This window comes from Rhinoderma darwinii, chromosome 7 (assembly GCF_050947455.1).
Source record: "Rhinoderma darwinii isolate aRhiDar2 chromosome 7, aRhiDar2.hap1, whole genome shotgun sequence".
Classification (NCBI taxonomy): Eukaryota; Metazoa; Chordata; class Amphibia; order Anura; family Rhinodermatidae; genus Rhinoderma; species Rhinoderma darwinii.
Window position 1 is genome coordinate 134101311 of NC_134693.1, and position 20493 is coordinate 134121803.

The 20493-nt window shown below is 43.0% G+C and overlaps 1 protein-coding gene across 1 annotated transcript in view; it reads left to right on the top strand.

The window, feature by feature from the left end:
• Window positions 1-6308, top strand: part of LOC142656805 (sodium- and chloride-dependent creatine transporter 1-like) — a 62359-nt gene extending 56051 nt beyond the window's left edge. Inside the window, exon 14 of the mRNA XM_075831720.1 lies at window positions 122-6308. Within this exon, the coding sequence (XP_075687835.1) occupies window positions 122-265 (144 nt within the window). The 3' untranslated portion in view covers window positions 266-6308. The remainder of the gene's footprint in view (window positions 1-121) is intronic.
• The last annotated feature ends 14185 nt before the right edge of the window (window positions 6309-20493 follow it).

A 20493-nucleotide genomic window follows, 5' to 3' on the forward strand; every position in this document is an offset into this window, starting at 1 on the left:
CATTAGAACTTACTAAAAATTACTTTCAACCATTTTTTGTTAACTGGACACGAGTACCTACTACAAAATTGTAGAGTTATACTTTAAATTCACCAGCATGATGTATTTATTTTTTTTGCAGCGTTGGCATCACCTCACCATCCCGGTGTGGGGTCACCACCATCTTGAATACCTAACCCCTGAGGCAGAAACCAAACTGCTGCCTCCTGACTCCCTGGTCATCGTCAGCAAGGAGAAAGCCACTTTATTTGAAACCGTCATCTAATATGTTGCCCGTGCAAGCAGCCTGCCGCTTCTGCTGTGTTGTAACGTGTTGTGCCAATCCGTCCATCTGTCTCTTATTCCTGTGCTGCTCTCCACGACGTGGTAGAGCCGGGGTGAGGGCAACCTTGTGCAGTAGACCATGATACTACCATCCCCCATTGTATAACATATCAGAGTCGGCCTGGTAATATCTGACCGGGGTAATAATTATGTTCATATGTGTCACTTACTCCATGCCAGCATCACACGGGATACCAAGACCTGGGTGTTCTTCCTTTTTCAAAATCCATGTACTGCATTACATAGAATAGATATGGCCAAAGAATAGGGACTGGACCCCATAAGATATGTCCCATGAAGGTCTACCGGTGTCATTCAGCTCTGTAGAACCAAGAACCATATAGGGATCCCTGACAGCTAAAATGGGGCCCATAGAGATCTGGCCAAAACCCACCTTCACCGTAACCATATAAACAAAGGAGGGGAAGCCATGTAGTGGTGTACGTAGAGGGGGCTCCAAAGCAAAGAGCAAACTGGGCCTCCAAGATGGTGCCAAGTTTTGACACCAAAGACAAAACGGTCTGGTGTTTGTTTCCTTCCCCACCCCCTTTCTAGGACCTCTGGGCCAATCCCTCACTCCTTGTTACCAAAGGGGACGATGGGACCGACTAGGTCTAGACCCCTTCTCTCCATGGGCTGCCTGTATGGTACATATGCCCTTGAAGACATGGGGGGGGGGGGGATTGGGGGTGACTTAGCACCAAGCGACTCTTTGGGCATGGTGTGGGGGTATAAACCAACACCAATATATCCCCCCCCCCCTCTATGTACACCCTTGTCTAGAGGGTTCACAATTTTGATTTATAATGCTCTACAAGTCATTTATTTCCATGATATAATTAGTATAACTAGCGCTCCAGGGTACTTTTGTCAGAATTTGCCCGGTAGTGTGGGCCTTATCCCCTCCCAATGGACAATATGATGCACACTGGGGGGCTCCAGAGGTGTAACTTGTGGTAACCCACCATCGGCGTGGGCCCTGATGCAAAATCTGTCACAGATCCCCACCTACCATGTGCCATTTATAATCCTGGTAGTGAATGCTATATCTGCACCCCAGGACAGTCACTTCCGGAAAACATTCATTAATCAGCCACCTTTTGGGGGGGGGGGGGGGGGCCTAGAAAGCTGCCCATTTTTCTGTTGGTAAGAGTTTCAGGGACACTTATAAATGTAATCTTTTAACCCCCATCAGATCTAGAACTGTGAGGATGAGAACGGTCCAGTGTGTCTGGGGCCTGGCAGGGAATATATGCAATCTGTATTACAATGATAAATGGAGTGATGCTCTGGTAATGAACAGAGAAGGTGCGGTGTGATTCAGGGGGCCCCAATAACATGCAGAGCAGGGTGGGGTGTGTTACGGGGACCTGGTAATGTATAAAGCAGGGTCCAGTGTGATTCGGGGGGGTCGGGTCCCAGTAATGGGCAGGGTGCGGTGTGATTCCGCATTCCCAGAAATGTACAGAACAGGGAGAGGTGATTCAGGGGCCCCCCATCAGCCAATTCTAGTACTGCTAATTGTATGGTAGACGCCCTGTGGGCCCCTCAAGCATTAAGGCTCAGGTAAGAATACAACCTCTTCACCCCTTATAGTTATACCACTACTCCAGCCATTTTTTGATTGTTAGCTCCTTGGTTTAAGGAAGGAAATATGAGGGGAAGTCAAAAGTGAGGTTCCCTGATCTCCCTTTTTTAATATAATGAAGTAATGTTAAATTTGTTTACTCCACTGATGTAATGAGAATTCTGGTCTATTATGATCGTCTTCTCTGCTGAATCGCTGATCTAAGGGGCAAATCCAGGAATTAAATCACAACTGGTAAAAAGTTTCTGCCCACATGGACTTTGTTATCAGAATGGAAGTTTAAGCATTGAAGTTGTTTCTTGAAGATGAAAATCAGACAGCGCCTCCTCAGGACCGGAGGCTTCAAAATTTCCCAGTCCCAACTTTCCAAGAGATCCCCGAGCAGTGTGTGGCCTGACATGGTCTTGGACAGTAATTCCACATTCTTCCATTTCTTGATCTCCACGAACAGACGACGTCCACCACACTCTCTCATAACGCAGTTGCCAAAACTTTTCCAGGACTTCTTGTCTTGAATATTTTTTTTTGGAGAACTGATTCTTTCATACCATTGAATTTGCTTTGGTCTCTGGAGGGTAATGGAAAACCCAATTATTATAAGCAATAATTCTTCCTTAACTCTAGCAGTACGTCTGACAAGATGGTTTTAAGGGAGTGAAGTTTCCACGCGGTTCTTCTTGTGTTCATTTTTTCAACTGCCTGGGAATCCATCAGGACCAGCCCTACAAGTTCACCTTTCACCTTCGCCCAGAGCATGGTTACCACTGCTAAACTGACTGTATCAACAACACGGGATCTGAATCTTGAGATGCTCCTGCCATCTAGTGATGAAATATGAAATTACATTACACCTCAGTTATCCTGGCGACATGCAACACATCATCAGGGTAAACAAGGGAACCTTTCTTTATGACTTGCCCTCGTATATGACTATACACAGGTGTGGCTTTGAGCTCCCGGGCCTTGGAACAAAGGCTACATTTTTGACCATCACCATATCGCCAATACCCCCATATTGACCCATACAGTGATAGTATATACATGGCAGAAACGGCCGTTTTTCCCGGCTGATTTGCACTTTTGTGGGACCCTCAATAGACTTGAGTTTATTGAGGGATCCGGGAAAACGGGTAAAAATAGGACGTGCCCTATTTTTTCCTGGTCCGTTAAAAAAACGGCTGCATGAATAGCCCCTTAAACGTTAATTTGAATGCAGCCGTGTGACGGCCGTTAAAAAAAACATCCGTCACACGGCCGACTTTCCCTGTCGTCTGAATACGCCCTTAAAGTGTTTCTCCATTTATGAATGGATCCAGTCAGTGGGGATCAGAGTTAGGACACTCACCCTTATATAGAATGAACAGATTGGGTCCGAGCACTGAGTAGAGGGATGACCCTGAATGAATGGCCACATCTCCATGGAAACCAATAGAGTTGCAGAAAACAATGAGTGAGACCCAGGCCCCCCCCCCCCCCCCCTTACGCCGTAGATAATATATTAGGGGGATCTATGTTTTTTTTGGTTTTTTTTTACGTAGAGCATTAACATCAACCCGTCCTGATGGTTCAGTCTTCATAACCAAGTTAATGGTATTTTCAGCTTTATTTGTGCCACTTTGGTTCCCCCATGTGCCTCTTGCCCCGAGAGGGGCTGTTCACCAAAATCAGGGGTCGGAACTTCACAGGGTTTGATTAGCTGCTGTTTTAAAGGAACAAATTGCACAAGTCTTAAAGAAAAAGCACCATGTTTTCTTTCACTGGGGTAATGATCGACCCTCTTCAGGTATCCCCCCCCCTTCTTCAGAGGTCTCATGACCTAAAGCCCAAATATTATTAGCTCCTTTCTGGCTGTATCTGATGAATGGTAATGGGATTGCTATTACTGGGGCCCGGAGGGGGTAGAAGTGTTTGAGCTTTGAAGTCCAGTGGTGGTTGTGGTCTTTAATTTATGGTGTTTGCCTTTAAGAGCTTTTATTTGCCACCAAAGACGCAATGCTATACTTGATAAGAAGATTATTATAATGCTATATTGCCGTCCTTTATATCTATGTCATTGTGACAGTGAAGCCTCGTGTGTTACAGTCCGTAATAATGTCAGTCCCAGAAAAGTTGGGACTCATGGTGGATCCTTATGATGATGTTCTGCATCCAATAAGCCATCGGTCGGCCATAGATATTTGGTTACAGTTGGATGCAAAAAAAATAAGTTTTAAGCCCCTATTATCCCATGTTTGAGGCCTTACTGGCCAATGATTGATATCTGTTTGCCAAGTGCAATTTTCAATGAAAACGTACAAAACAACGAGCAAACCTGGATTACAAAAATGCCGTAAAAAAATAATTTGAATCTTATACCTAAAGACGGAGTAAAAAACGTCACTTACTGAGGCGCCGCTTATCTTGTGAAGTCAGAATGGGATTGTACAGGCTTGAAAGCCATCTTGTCTGGTCCTTGGTTCCCCTATAGGGAGACATCAAGGCCCGTCGTCATAAATCCGATTAAAAAGGACCGAATATCTATGTCCGGCTGAAGCGGTCATTATTAATTCGATCACACCTGAAACACACAAGATCACGCGGTCAGAAGTGACAATTACTTTATTATTGCATTCATATCTTTGTGATACAGAAGAGACATTAAAAAATAAAAACCATATTCAAATAAAAATTCTGAGATAGTATCCATTGCTCTGACTTATGGTCTCGGAGATAATAGGTCTGGAGAAGATGATATCTCAGAGTATTTTCTTGTTTTTACATTTGGACTCTGCTCTTGACTGCCATGGATAAAGGGTTAACTTGATGCAAAGAAATAATTTATTTTCTTAAAGGCGCAGAATAGTATTTTTATAGGCATGGATATAACCATCTACAGTCTATACCCTATACACTGTACAGAAATATATTCATCCTAAAGCCACTAGACTATTTGTATCAATGAACCGACCTGATGGAGCGCGGTTGTGCCCCTGGCCTGGTAGAACCATTCTACATTGTACCCAGCCCTGATCCTGCACATTCCGGTGCCCATCCTGTTACCCCCTCGTAAGTTCTTAGCTTTTTGCATGTGACCAGGGTCTACTGATGGGCAGTATATTGTGACGTTCACGTTATTATTCAAATGTTTTTAAAGGGGTTGTCCGGAATTTAAGAAAAAAAAAAAAAAAAGGGTTGACCTTTTTTGTCCAAAAAAATAGCATACAACCTGTCTCTGGGTTGTGTCTGGGATATTAAACATGTACACCTTTTCTTCTAATCCTGGACAACCCCTTTAAAAAAAAAAATATTCAGACATTCAAGAAAACAAAAAAATGATGTCTGTGCAGGGCTACACGTGACTGCGTTGCCTGTTAGGATAGTCCATCTGCTAACAAATTGTAATAGTTTAGCACACTAGTTATCAATAAGGGCCCCCGACACCATACACCAGCCCTGTTTACACATAAAACAAAAAACGTCATCTATAAACCGTTACCTAACATTGTGCAGATGTGTCTTGGCACTGTAGGTGGCAGCATAGAGCCCAAAAAACTCAGTACATGCAGATATTCCAAACATACGGTATATAATAATAGTGTTTCTTTCCTTTCATTACATCAAACAATAAGAACATCTTTAAACACCCGACGTGGGAGGAGCAAACAAGATAATTGACGAGATTAGAAATTCTGAACTGTAATTGACGTCTTTGCTCAAATTATGCTGATGCCATTTGTTCATTTCAGTCTGTAAATTGGTTTACTTCATTGAAATCAGTGAAAAGGGTTAAATATGATTCCATACGGGAGTGTTCTCCAACCGGTAACTCTCGAACTGTTGCAAAACTACAGCCTACGGCTGTCCGTGCATGCTGGGAGTTGTAGTTTTGCAACAGCTGGAGGGCTACTGGTTGGACACCACTGCTATAGGATGTGTACGCAGAAGCTGCCACCCCATACGGTGCCATCCTTATACCATTTTCTGATGTAATTAAATGTGGCATGGGTATATCATCCTGGCTTTGTCATTTGCCACCAGCGTGACCGGTGTGCCACAGATGTTGCTTGTAGTCGTGTTATTTGTGTGCCAAAATCCCTTATAAAGCGTTGTGTACAACAGTAGGCGACATGTTACTTTCCTGCTGCAGGGGAACTACAAGTCCCAGTAAACAGGGTTTCAGCTTGTAGTTGTACCACAATGAGAAAGTTAAAGTTGCCCATGTGTGGTATACAACACGCCAGTGTAGTACCCTCCCCCTCTTTTTTTTTTCCCACTTTTGCCAGCGCAGTGTTCACACCTTGTTTTATGCCAATATAAAATAAGTATTTCTATAGGTCTTATTTTTATGAGTAGACTTCAACTGTATGAATAAGATTAGAAAACATTGCAATAAAAGCAAAATAAAATAGTAACACAATGAGTTGTGGTTATTTGTAATAAAAAAAATAAAAACTTTTTACTATTTAAAATATATAAATTGGGGCCATAAAGTGACCTCGGCCATAACACATACCATGCAAATTTACCGGAGCCGACATCGACTGATCTTTGGAGATTGGGGTGATCAGTGGCTTTCTGTCATGCTTGGCACTGCTTATCTCTGTAGGAAAATAACGGGATAAGAGAATATACATTATGGACAATATGTTTCTTCCAAGTGCAGGTGTTGGACCAGAGGCTTAGCTCGGAGGTGCCTGGACCCCAATGCAACACCTGTAGTAACAGGGCCCCCCAATATGCAAATTCTAGCACTGCAGTCGTTTTATGGGATAGATGGACCCTTGGGTGCTCCCTTAACCCTTATTGTTATGCCTTATACACATAGTGTTTTCTGCCCTTTGTTAGATGTATACATATATACTAATAAAGAGATACTTTCCCAGGTGCAGAAGCCAAAGGGGCTGCCGCATTTTATATCAGTGGGATCTCAGGTAATGGGCCCAGTAGTGTCTTCCATAGAGGTAGGGCACACAAATGCTATAAGCCCCTAGTGGGAGGGCCACCCAAAACAAAACCGCTTCCCCTGCTTGCCTTGACACGGTCATAGCAGTTAGCTGCAGTCGCCACTAGAGGGAGCTCACTCATACTGTTCAAATTGAGTTCAAAACTAACTATCTAAATCCATATGCAGTGAGCTCCCCCTAGTGGTGGCTGTAGGCAGACAGAATTATATCATACATAATATTTCTGTATAGGAGAGCTTCTGACTTGATATAACTAATCAGGGAAGATTTTTGGTCCTAGAACAGAATGGAGGACACTTAGGACATAGTACATTTGGTGGGACGCACAGTGGGGGTCATTCTCAGTTTTACTACGTTGCCCTATTTGTGTGTATGCCTCTGCATTCACTCCCACTGATAACATCTTATGGGGTGTCAACATTTTTTATCATGGGGCGGTCACCATAACGATTGTTTTTGCCTTTTAATAAAACACATCCCAGCTGAGAAAAAATAAATAAAAAAATTCAGCGTAGTATTAACTTAGATCTGATATAACCTGTGGATAAAGTAGCATCGCCCCAGGATGACTGCACATGTTCCAGACACATCTCATCTCCATTCAGCGAGCCAGCACACAGCCTGCGTCTGAACAAAAAAACATCCGGCGTTGCGTAGCAAACGAGCCCCTATTGCGTCTGTAGACGGAGATTCTTCAAGATCACGACGTTTGTTGGAAGGAAAAAGGAGAAATAATGATGATCGTCCAGTAAATAAAATGGTAATGCGACATTTTAAAGTAATGACTCATAGAAAATAATAGGCAGCGGCATTTCACTGCTCTGGAGATGCATAGAAGAGTGAAGAAACTATGATACGTGGTATGACGGGGGGAGGGGGGGGGGGTGTACCTGAGATCCTTTTATAGACTATTTAAAAAATAAAAGACAACAATTTGGGATGAAAGAAGAGAGATTTGGAATAGTATATAGTCACTTATAGGGGGATTTTACATTAATGTGTCCATCTCATAACACCATGTACAACATTCTGTGATGATTCATTTCATTTTATAATTCATTTTATGTGTAGTGGTTGGAGCTACAAATCTCCTGTTACCACATGGATATAAAGATAAATGATAAAATAATGGATTCCTGCAGCCACCACTAGGGGGAGCCTATGAACTTCCTGCATACAGAGTTATTATTCAGTTTAATATATCACAATCTAGGGTAATGTGGCCCTACTAGGCCGCTCTGATGTAGCGGAGTGACAGCTGGCCAAACAACAGTCTATACCAGTCAGTGCTGTGGCACCCTGGGGTGCCGCGAGAACTGTCAAGGGGTGCCGCGACACTCTTCTCATCCACTGCAAAAAAACAAATTCTTTTTTTTGCTACAAGCTCCGCCCCCGACGTAGCAGACGTGACGCGTGCACGTGTTCCGAGTACCGTCCACCGCTTCCCACTAGAAGCCTGACGGAGGGAGAGGAGCCATGCTGTGCGGGGTAAGTCTTTTTTTTTCTTTAGTTTGTTACCAATTGTGTGAGAAATGGAGCATGGGGAATGCTGGAAGTTGTAGTCCTCTCCACTTATACCTCCTCCCTGTAATGTCCTCTGATATCACATAACAGTCTGGACAAGCTGGGAGTTGTAGTTCTCTCCTCTTATACCCCCTCTCCGTAATGTCCTCTTATATCCCTTAACAGCCTGGACATGCTGGGAGTTGTTGTTCTTATACCTCTTCCTCCTGTAAACTTTCTCAATCACATAACATCCTGGACATGCTGGGAGTTGTTGTTCTTATACCTCCTTATTTATTCCTTCCCCAGGAGGGGGACTGAGGCTTATGGTCTCTTTACTGAGGGGTCATTATACTGTGAGTGGGGGGCTGATGGTCATTTGGTCATTACTGTGAGTGGGGGGCTGATGGTCTTTACTGTGAGTGGGGGGCTGATGGCAATTTTACTGTGAGTGGGGGGGCTGATGGTCTTTACTGTGAGTTGGCGGCTGATGGTCATTTTACTGTGAGTTGGCGGCTGATGGTCATTTTACTGTGAGTGGGGGGCTGATGGTCTTTACTGTGAGTGGGGGGCTGATGGTAATTTTACTGTGAGTGGGGGGCTGATGGTCTTTACTGTGAGTGGGCGTCTGATGGTCATTTTACTGTGAGTGGGGGGCTGATTGTCATTTTACTGTGAGTGGGGGGCTGATTGTCATTTTACTGTGAGTGGGGGGCTGATGGTAATTTTACTGTGAGTGGGGGGCTGATGGTCATTACTGTGAGTGGGGTGCTGATGGTTATTACTGTGAGTGGGGGGCTGATGGTCATTTTACTGTGAGTGGGGGGCTGATGGTCATTTTACTGTGAGTGGGGGGCTGATGGTCATTACTGTGAGTGGGGGGCTGATGGTTATTACTGTGAGTGGGGGGCTGATGGTCATTTTACTGAGTGGGGGCTGATGGTCATTACTGTGAGTGGGGGGCTGATGGTCATTACTGTGAGTGGGGGGCTGATGGTCATTTTACTGAGTGGGGGCTGATGGTCATTACTGTGAGTGGGGGCTGATGGTCATTACTGTGAGTGGGGGGCTGATGGTCTTCGAGTGGTTTCCGCCTCTGACCTCCCATTGAAATTAATAGGAGGCAAAAAATACCTGCGGCGCTCGTTTGGTGCTTTTTTTGTCTGCGGTTTTTGCATTCGCTTCAACAGCTTAAAAAAAATGTGGGCAAAAAATAAATCAAACAACGCTGTCAATTCAAAATCTGCCTTACAAAAAAACGTTGTAGTATAGTGCTTGTTTTTAGCCATTTTTTGTCGTTTTGTAAACAATTTTTGGTAGGGGTGCCCTGAGAATTTTTTTTTTTTCCTGGGGTGCCTCGAGCCTGAAAAGGTTGGGAAACTCTGTCTATGCAAAGTCCTTAGCATAAGAGTACCTGAAAGAGTCCAGACAGTAGCAGAGGTTTTGGCACGGTGGAACGTGACTTGGCAGATGATACCAGACGTGATATAAGGCATTAGGTGTGGCAGATGATACACACGACTCCAACTAAAGGCTTAGGTACAGGAGACAACACAGCAACAGGATACGGGAACACTGGCAGCAGGATACAACTAAGAGACCATTTGCAATATGAACATGGGTAGACAACGAGTGGAAGGGCGGAGCCCTTTTTATAGTGCAGGGTGATCTGGGGATTGGGTAGGGAACACTTAATATGCACGCGAATCTGTCCCTTTAAGGCCAGGGACGAGCGCGCGCGCCCTATCACACAGTCCAGGACAGGATGCCCGTGAAAGCTGGCGTCTCCGAGGGGGGGCGGAGACGCTGGCAGAAGGCCAGAACTCTGCAGTCGCGGACCTACGACAGAGGTGAGCGGCGCCCGTCTGCGGTCGCAGCCGTAACACAATGTACTATTTGTCTTCAGTAAACTCCCTCTAGTGGTAACTGCAGGTAACCCGAATTTTGTCTTTTAATTGTATATTTATACAGGGGATTTGGAACTCTGTATTGGAAAAATGTAACTCCAAGTGTTATAAAAAAACATTAAGAAATTATTCAGCACCAAATTTTAATCTATTTAACAAAACAAAATGGTGTTTTAGGGCGAACATTCACTTGAAGTTAGGTATGGGGACAGGGGGCTTAATAAGGCCCTAGAATAGTGTTAGTCAGGTGCTATTGAAATTACTGACTTTTTTTAAACACTTTACAGGCACCATCGTCCCTTCTGTGTCATGAGGACAACAGATACAAATCACATCACTAATAGGCCAGCGCTATTGTTGCCATCAAAGCGACGGAAACCTTAACAGAACCCTGATGCACCCCATTATAAGTCAAGGGTTATAGGCTTTAAAGGGAAACTCCCCCAAAAATATTGTTTCCTACCTCAATCAGTCATTGCGGAGTCATCCGGAATACTTAATGAGTCATTTTGTGGCTCTTGGGTACTCACACAAACCATAGGGCCCCATAGAAAAATGTGCCGTTGTATTTTGTGCTTAAATATATTAATTTACAAATCTACATGGTGAATGCACATTGCTCCCCCCAGTGGAGAAAGTTTGAACTTCACTTTGCAGCCAGGCCAGACCATAGCAAATACGATTAATTGGTAATGCTGACCTTTCTAAAACCTCTACTCGAGAGATATGTCCACTTACGCAGCAATCTTTTGGAGGGCATGGGGTGCGGATGTATTTATACAACTCATTAAAAGCTGGTTAAATCTGTACGCAATTAGCTCCCCCTAGTGGCAGCAGCAGGTAAAAAGAATTAATATTTTACTCAATGGCCATGTGATGAGTAGCAGCAGGAGCAATTCAGTGTTGGGCCCACCTCATGTCTCATAAGATGCTCAGACTGCTGCTCTGTCCCTCCCCTATGCTTTATAGTGCAGCATTACTCATTCAGATTGGCTGCTGTTTCTAAGCACAAGCCCATCAAATAGTCCGGATTTCCATGACAACAATGATTATAAACTACAAGAAACTAAACCCCCAATGAGAAAAGATTATCAGGTAATGGTACACATAGACTGGGCTTTAATATGGAGGATCCCGGGGTACCCCTTTAAATCATATCAATTGGAATACATTGTCTGCTCATACCCATAAGATTATCGTTTGTCAGGCGCCTGCGGTAAAACAGGTAAAAGGGTAAAGTCATCAGAGACGGTGTTAATGCGGCACAGATACGGATCCATTGTAAACGCAGCGGCCGGCGCTGGGACCGCTATTAAATACCATGATTTTTTTTTCTTTCTATTAATGAAATCTCCTCTGCCTGACGTGATAAAACAAATAAAGAAGACTGAAGAGAAATTCGGCAATTATCCCACTGCACCCAGACAAGGAGAACAACAAAAGAGTCATCTTGTGTTATGACAAGCTTTATAGTCTTCATGATGTTCCCTGTGATTGCGGAGCGCCGCCGTGAAAGCTAACGAGGAGCAGAAGGAAGGCAGCGCCGCTCTGTTCTCGCCATCGAGGCTTTTTCAAAGGACTTGCGACTCGAACTGCCTGCAGAGACAGAATGTTTAATTCAAAAGGCACCTGGGGATGTTATCTTATTACTTTTTTGTATAATTAGGGATGTGGCAGCCAATTATTCTGCATTGGCAGAGCGTTCCTAATAAACTGATCGCAGCTCCGGAAAACAGACCGAATTTTATCCAAGTCTATTCCGCTGTTTGCTAAGAGTTTCGCATATTTAGGGGGAGGGGAAGTAAAGAAAATCACCTTATGTGACACTGTTGACACCCACCTACCGTATGCCAAACCCCTGTAGGAGATCAATAATAATAGGACTTGAAAATTGCAGAATGGAAATGTATTAATACTTAAATATCCGACCCCCGAGACCCCTGCTGAATCAATGGGATAAGTTGTATTACCAGACACAGCCGCCTGTACGGACGTGCCGCCTGTGTAAACAATGAAGAGGACGCAGAATTCGCTGGATGGCCCCTTCATTGCGCTGATCGGCAGGGGTCTTGGGGATAGGACTCCCACCAATCAAATATTGATCGCTTACACTAAGGATAGTCCATCAATATTTAACTCCCGTAAAAACCCCTTAAAAGCATGACCCCCAGCAATGTGTGGTGCACGAGAAGTTTTGAGATTATGATGCCAGCATAGCAACAATTCTCAAAATATGACCTACACCTCCAATACCCTATTCAGATAGATAGAAACACCTAAATATACTGACAAGTGCCCAGATAAAGTGTGTAGTGCCATCCACTGCTATACAGAACCTATATACCGTAAACAATTCTATTCAGTGTCCATACAAAGTGCTATACAGCGTCCAAATAGTGGCAAGCAGTGCTAAGATAACGGATACATTGCCCGGATATTGTCACCCAATGCCCAGATAAATAGTGAATACATTGCTATGATAGTGTTACACGGTGCCAAGATAATTGCATAAGGTGCCCAGATAAATAGTGGATAGTGGTATACAAGTGGATCATGCCAAGATAATGGAATTTGTCCACTACTGAACAACTGATGACCTATCCACCTGATAGGTCATCAGGATATCATCGGTGCGGGTCTGACACCCGGATTCCGCACCGTTAAGCCGCTCCGGCTATCTCTGGGCACCCGATCTTATGGCCCATTCTGCGGTGTATGGAGCCGGAAACAGTTGGCTCTGTACATAGCGGACACTTGAATACTGCAGTACGGGCAGCTCGCCGCCATTCAGTGGCCAGAGCCAACTGCTTCCGGCTTGTACATCCGGTGCTCGGAGGCAGCCGAAGCGGCTTAACAGTGCGGGGTCCGGGTGTCGGACCCCCACAGATCATGTACTGATGACCTATCCAGTGGACAACCCACTCTATGACACAGTGTCCAGATAGTGCCATGCAATGCCTAGATAAATAGTGGATAGTTATAGACAAGATAATGCCAAGATAATGGCATAAGATGCCCAGATATTAAGAAATAGTGCCCAGATTGGCCATTGTATGGCACTAATAAATCAGATAAATAATTACTACATAGTCCAGAATTTATCATGCATCACCCAGATAAATAGTGAATACATTATGTAGAGAAGTCTGTACAGTGTCCATATAGCACCTATCAGTCCTGGTTCTAGCTGATATCTACATGTATTTAGCCAATAATATGACTAGCAGAGAGAATTACCAGATAGAAAATACTACCCGAAGCATACCGTAGCTACTCTATAAGGCCCTGTTCACACTCAGATTTTTGCAGGCACAAAAAAAATCTGCCTCAGAATTCCTTTAGGAACTTTTAGGCAGATTTTGAACTGCCCGCACGTATTTTTCGTAATTTTTTTGCGGCCTTTTTCACCCATGGCCATTGAAGCTACAGCAAGCGAAAAACGCAGCGAAAAACGCTCAGAAACGAGCGCCGCAGGTTTTTTCTGCTTCCAATTGATTTCAGAGGTGGAACACGCAGCAAGAAAGAACATACTGTTTTTTTTCCGAGCAGCCAAAATCCACCCACAAAAAAGAGAACGCCTTTGCCTGCCATTAAAATCAAAGGGGGGCGAATTCGGCTCCTTTTTGGCGCCGATTCGGACGCGGTTTCTGCATTGAAATCAGCGCCAAAAAACTCTGTGTGAACTGAACTTCAGAATGAAGAGTTTGTAGAAAGACTGGCGGGGGTCCCAGAGCCCCCAATATGATCTTTTATCCAAAGATAGAATTGTGAGCACATTTATTTTAGGTTTTTTTCGGTCCTATTGAGACACAATCACAAAGATCTCACCACGACCCGGACCCGACATCTCAATACTAATTTAATGGACAGAAATACAGAAGCTGCGACAAAGTCATTGTGAAATTCTCTGCACTTCAAACCCGGAAACTTTCATGCAAAAAGAGCGGCTGTTAATTGTCTGTGTCCCTGTCAGAAGGTCGTGTGGCCGCAGCTCACGGGCGGCGAGGTGGAGATGCTTTGAAAATTGCTTTTTGATGACTACATTTTTTTTTCAGGGCTTTATGAAAGCGCTAACAAAGATTTATGGAAAGCATCAGAAACAAGCACACAGGACCAGAGCAAAACCGACATTATCCTGGAATTTAGGGGTCCTGATGGGTGCTGGATTATCAGAAATTCTGGATTATTGGATGGTCATAGAAAAAAAAAAAAGACTTGTAAGAACGGTTTTGGAAAAAGAATTTAGATCCCAACAGAACCCTACGGTGATCTAAATACGGTCCGGTAGAACCACATAGGTCCGAGTCTTGGCCCGTAATCTGGACAATGAAATGAGGCCATGATCGGGCCCCCTGAAACCAGCCTTAGGCCGAATTCATACGACCGTAGCACACGTCCGGCTGTCACACGTACGCATGTATTTCAATGGGGCCGTTGTTTTACCATGTGAAGGGTCCGTTGAAAAATAGAACACGTCCTATTTTCTTCCGTTTTCATGGATTCCTACATAGACTAAAGTCTATGGGGATCAGTGAAAACGGGTCCCGCACGGGTGCAACTAGGATGTGAAAAATGGCAGTTTTTCACGTCTGAGTTTGCAGTCGTTCGTGTGAATCTGGCCTTAGGGTGAGGAAGTCTGCTAACTGGGTGTCTCTGCTCAGTCGTCTGGTTCTGGTCTTGTGAAAATTTGGCATTATATTGCAGTTGTATTCTGGATACAAAAACCTTCTGGATTATCAGATGCCGGAGTAAAGGAATTTCACTAATTGAATATGTAGGTATTATATATATATATATAGCAGTTATTACACCATGAATACTAGGATAATTGTGCTGGTTTATAATGGAAAGGGTCTCTTATCTGAATCCTAATTATTATAAAAAATATATATATATATAAAAATAAAAGAAACAATTAAAAAAAAATAAATAATAATTTAAAAATTATTTACAAATTTATATAAACAAAAAAAGATACAATCTGATCCAATGAGATGGCACTGCTAAATATTAAAAAATACATTTTACAAATTAAGTTAAAAAGTATTTACCCTCAAAATAAAAATTAAAACGAAAAGTCGCTAAAAATTCTCTTATTTATATTCTATTCAGTCGTTTCTGATTTATGTGATGGATGAAGGATTTCCAAAAGTGACCACCTCTAGTGACAGCCATCATAGTGTCTATAGGGGGTGTCACGCAGCTCTTCACAGACCCTGAATGTCATAGACATCTGCATTGTTACCTCTTGGGCCCTGTGATATTTTTCATGAACCAGGGAGCTCAGGATGAACAGTGTAATAAGTGTCTGCCATATAGAGGGCGCTGCAGGACACGAGACGACATATAAGACATGCAGGTGGTAAGATGGAAACCTTTCACATACATTTAGACGCTTGGCAGCCGCAGTTTTTAAGGAGATCTCCAGAAACTTTGAGTTTTCCTTTAAGGCCTGAAGCTTCATTTCCTCACTCATCCGAGATGATTATAAACAGTTTTTGATGCTCATAATTCCTAAATTTCTGTGTATAACATCCCATCAAAGCCGCGCTGAGAAGTCGAGATAAGAGAAAGCCGAACCAGTCATTTCATTCTGGAGGGGAAAATAAAGGGAAATTTGTCTTCATCTCGTCATAAATAAAAAAAACAAAAAAAAACATAAATAGTCACATGACACTAAACCCAGAGATTCACATTAGCGCTCCGGATCCTGATACAATCAGACGTCTCGGGGATTGATGTCGCAGACTGCTCAGTTCTCCGCAGATAAGATCACGTTCTGTCATAAATGGCCTATAAAAGCCTTCATCTGATTTATGTCGGAAGGATTTGTATTTTTCTTATAGGACAAACAGCAATTTAACTCCTCTAAAGCACAACTCAATGCTTGCCTACCATAGAGGCAGACCGCACAACTGCTATGGGGCCCATGATGGAAGGGGGCCCCAAACTGAACTGGTTCTCCTGCTTCCCGCCACACCGTCATAGCATATTCCAGCAGGAGCCACTAGGGGGAGCTCACTGATTTGAGACACGGAATATAATAGTAGCTGTATAAATGCCAATGCATTGAGCTCCCCCTAGTGGTGACTGCGGGAAGCCATCATTTTATCATTTACTATGCAGGGGATTTGGATTTGGGTGTGAAAAAATATCTCCTGGACTCCCACAAAAGCCGCTGCCAGCCATTACTTGGAGGAGCTTGATGCATATATATTTATATTGCTCTCATTGACTTCAATGGGAGATGTAACAATCTGTATGCAGTGAGCTCCCCCTAGTGGCAGCTGCAGACAGTCAGAATGTAATTCCAAGGATGTGTGAAGGGCAGGGCTATGCTGGAATTGTTGACAAGGGGGCAACTCTACTGAGATGGTTGTTTATAAGGGTCACACAGGAAAAGGACACTGCGGGCACTATTTATGGGGGCTACTGATGGCGCTGTTAATGGGGTCACTTTGGCTGTCGTTATGGGAGTGGCTAAAATTTCTAAGCAGAGTTTACCTAGAAAACATATATGCCTCATTACAACGTCTTAAAAGTTATTCATAAAAGTAGATTTTGATATGATATTTCTGGAGAACGAACACCAACTCACCATATGACCAAGGACACAACCTATAGAATTCCAAATGTCAATGCAGAACTTTATTTGGCCACAAGAGGGAGCTAAGATCAAGAGCTTTTACCAATGAGGCGGAGAAGTTAACTATAAATTAAGTTTTTTGTTTTTTTATAAAGTCAGTTGACTTCGTTATATGGCTGAGCGTTAGCAGTGCGTTCACATTAATAGATGATGCATTTTGTGTGTTTAGAAGCGGAGCCTTTGATCAGCTGCGTGTTATATTCTGGTTTATTTACCCAACTCTCTGTGATTATATTGTGCGGCGGTGCAGAAAGCATTTAGTGGGGGCACAAATAAAGACGATGCCACTGGTACAGTACACAGCGGCTCCGCTACTCCCAACATGTCATTCATGTACAATTCAAGAGAGTAGGAAACAAGGGAAATCCATGGAAGGGAGGACAAATCTCCTCATTCTACTTTCCGGTACTGATGCAAGAGATCCAAAGAGCAGTAGTCCCCAACCAATGGCTCAGTAGACACGTGTGGAGCTTTGGACGTCCACATGCGGCCCCCAGTCGGCTTCCACACATACCAATATGCACCAGGAAGGTCATCCCATTGTAATCGGGTATTATATGACTTGGTGACACCAGGCTAAGACCTATATCCCTGACTCTTGGCCCCGGGGTCAGGATCATTTAAAGGGACTGTCTATTTTGGGCCTCTTGCCCTGACAATGAGCAGATCAGCTGCTGCTGGAGCCCCCAACCATCAGTCCTCAGTCCTCAGCCGACCAGAAACTAAGCGGCTCAGCCGCTTAGTTTTAGCTAAGTCAGAAGTTGTCAGAAGTTTTCTGAAAGTTTAGTTACCCTTTGAAGTGAATGGCCAGGACTGTAGGTTAGCAAGAAATGGGGAAGAGAATGTGGAGTAACACATGACTGGTGGATCAGACTTCACAGAGGGAATTGACATACATAGGTGCTGCATACACAAAACGGTAAGATGTTTTCAATCAAGACTATTTGGATAAAAGAAATATTACTTGCAGCTGGAGAATATCTATTTACCTGTCTTGTAGACGTCATCCCTGAGAAGGAGACCGCTCTGTGAGTGTGCTTTGTTATATCCCCAGACATCCCTCCGCTTTGCAGTCCTGTGGAGACAAGACGTTGAATTTCTACAGCTTATTGATAAAATCCCTATCTCAGCTCCACGGGGGACGTGTGTTTCGCACAGCGACATTTGATGAACCTCAATTGCAGATTTTCTGTATCCACAGGGCTAATAATATAGCATCGTCTTTAAATAGATGATCTCATTTCTTATGAAAATGACTAAATTAGATAATATAACAATGCAGCGATCATCATACTGATCAAAATGACAGGTTCTGGGACATCAATTATTCCGATTCTATTGTAATTTACAATGGACACTTGCAGTACCACTTTTCACCACTGTAGGTAGCAAATAGTCCCTGTAGACACTAGTGCAATAGCGCCCCCAGCTCTTCTCTAGCTAGGCCTAACTCTCTGATCTTTGGGAAATTCTTCACTAGGTTATTGAAATTCAATACTTCTACCTGCGAGTAGAACTGTTCACATATATTTTCTGATGTCCCAACTGTTTAATAAAGACATATTGAAACAGAAATTCAAATTGGGGAAAAAATTCTACATGATCTATTAACCGTTCCTTGTTGCTCTCTAAGTTGTTATCACAGCACCTTCTCTGCATTCTCTAATGTTTTTTAGGAAAAGGATTATTGAATCGGTCTCTATTCTGATTATTGAATTCATTACAGCAGTGCAGAGTATTTCAGGAAATAGGTGTGCTGATCATAGAGACAAACCATGACTCTGCTACAGAGGAACTGGTGTTAAAATCCCCCCCCCCCCCCGGGGCATATTCTAGAGATTATAAAATTGGTGGGTGGGTAGTAATTCTCATTTTGCCAGTTTATGACTTTGTTATAAGAGCCCGAATTTGGCATTAAAGAGGACCTGTCACGTCTCCTGACATGTCTATTTTAGTAAATACTTGTAATCCCCATAAAATAACAATTCTGGAGTATCTTTTGTTAGAACTTGTACCGTTCCTCTGTTATTCTTCCTACAAATTTATGAATAAATTGATAACTAGCTGATACCAGTTGGGGGTGTGTCCCTAGAGAGTTGGACAATGTCCAATCAGTGCTCACATTTTCAGACAGAGTAGGGACACGCCCCTTTGACAAAGGAAATGGTGATGCCCAGTTGTCAATTTATTCATACATTTCTAGGAGGAATAACAGAGGAATGACCTAATACAGAGTTCTAAGTAAAGATGCTCCAGAATTATGATTTTATAGGAAATACACATATTTACTAAAACAGACATGTCAGAAGAGACAACAGATCCCCTTTAATATTATTACTTTTCTATATAATTATATGTGACCATACTTTTCCAAAAAATAAATAAATATATATATATAAGATCCTCACTTGGGACAATCCCTTTTCTTAGAAGAGTCCAATGACTGTCAGCAGATCATGGGGTCTTTTGATACTGAGACCCCCAACGATCAGCAGTAATCTGGAGGGAACCTTGAAAAAAGTGTTGCATTTCCCTGCAGCGCCACCACAGGATAATTAAAGCATTACACAGTTCCAATTGGAAACAATAGGCTGTTCTTGTAATGCATTGGGTCCTCCAGAGTGAGAGATGCTCTCTGTATCTGTTCTCCAATCTGGCTTATTAAGGAGGGTCCAAAAAGGGGAACCTCTCTGTATTAACTCAGAATGCCCTAACTCGGTACATGAAAATACATTTTCTAAATCAGACATCCCCTTAAAGTCACAGCCTGTATAAGGAACCTTTGTCCATCTTTTCTTTTTGAATTACATTATAAAAGACAGATAAAATAAATTACCAGTAATAATAAAACGACATATAGACAGACACTGGAGTTTATAACTCACTTATAATCCCCGTTATGTCTTCATTGAGCTCAGATGTAACAGATCGGTCTACAGGGCATGTCCTCCGCTGGAAATATAAAGGATTCACAGGACACTCAGTGCTGTACACGCCAGAGCTGGTTCATCGCCACTATGAACGCACAGTATAATCTTATTTCGGTAAAATGGCTGCTTTAACGCATTCCCACCTCAAATTATGAGAGAAACAACATAGCAGGAACCAATAGAGAAAATCAAAACTGTATTGTATGCAAAGTGTTAAAAAATATATACGTGTCTGTTCTCCTTTAAATTGTGATATATAGTTCACATATACAATAAGTCACTGTGTACATATCTTACATGACATATCTTGTACTAATTCTAAACAACATCCTGTTTTATACTCCAGAGCTGCACTCACTATTCTGCTGGTGGAGCCACTGTGTACATACATTACATTACTTATCCTGTACTGATCCTGAGTTACATCCTATATTATACTCCAGAGTTGCACTCACTGTTCTGCTGGTGGAGTCACGGTGTACATACATTACATTACTTATCCTGTACTGATCCTGAGTTACATCCTGTATTATACTCCAGAGCTGCACTCACTATTCTGCTGGTGGAGTCACTGTGTACATGCATTACATTACTTATCCTGTACTGATCCTGAGTTACATCCTGTATTATACTCCAGAGTTGCACTCACTGT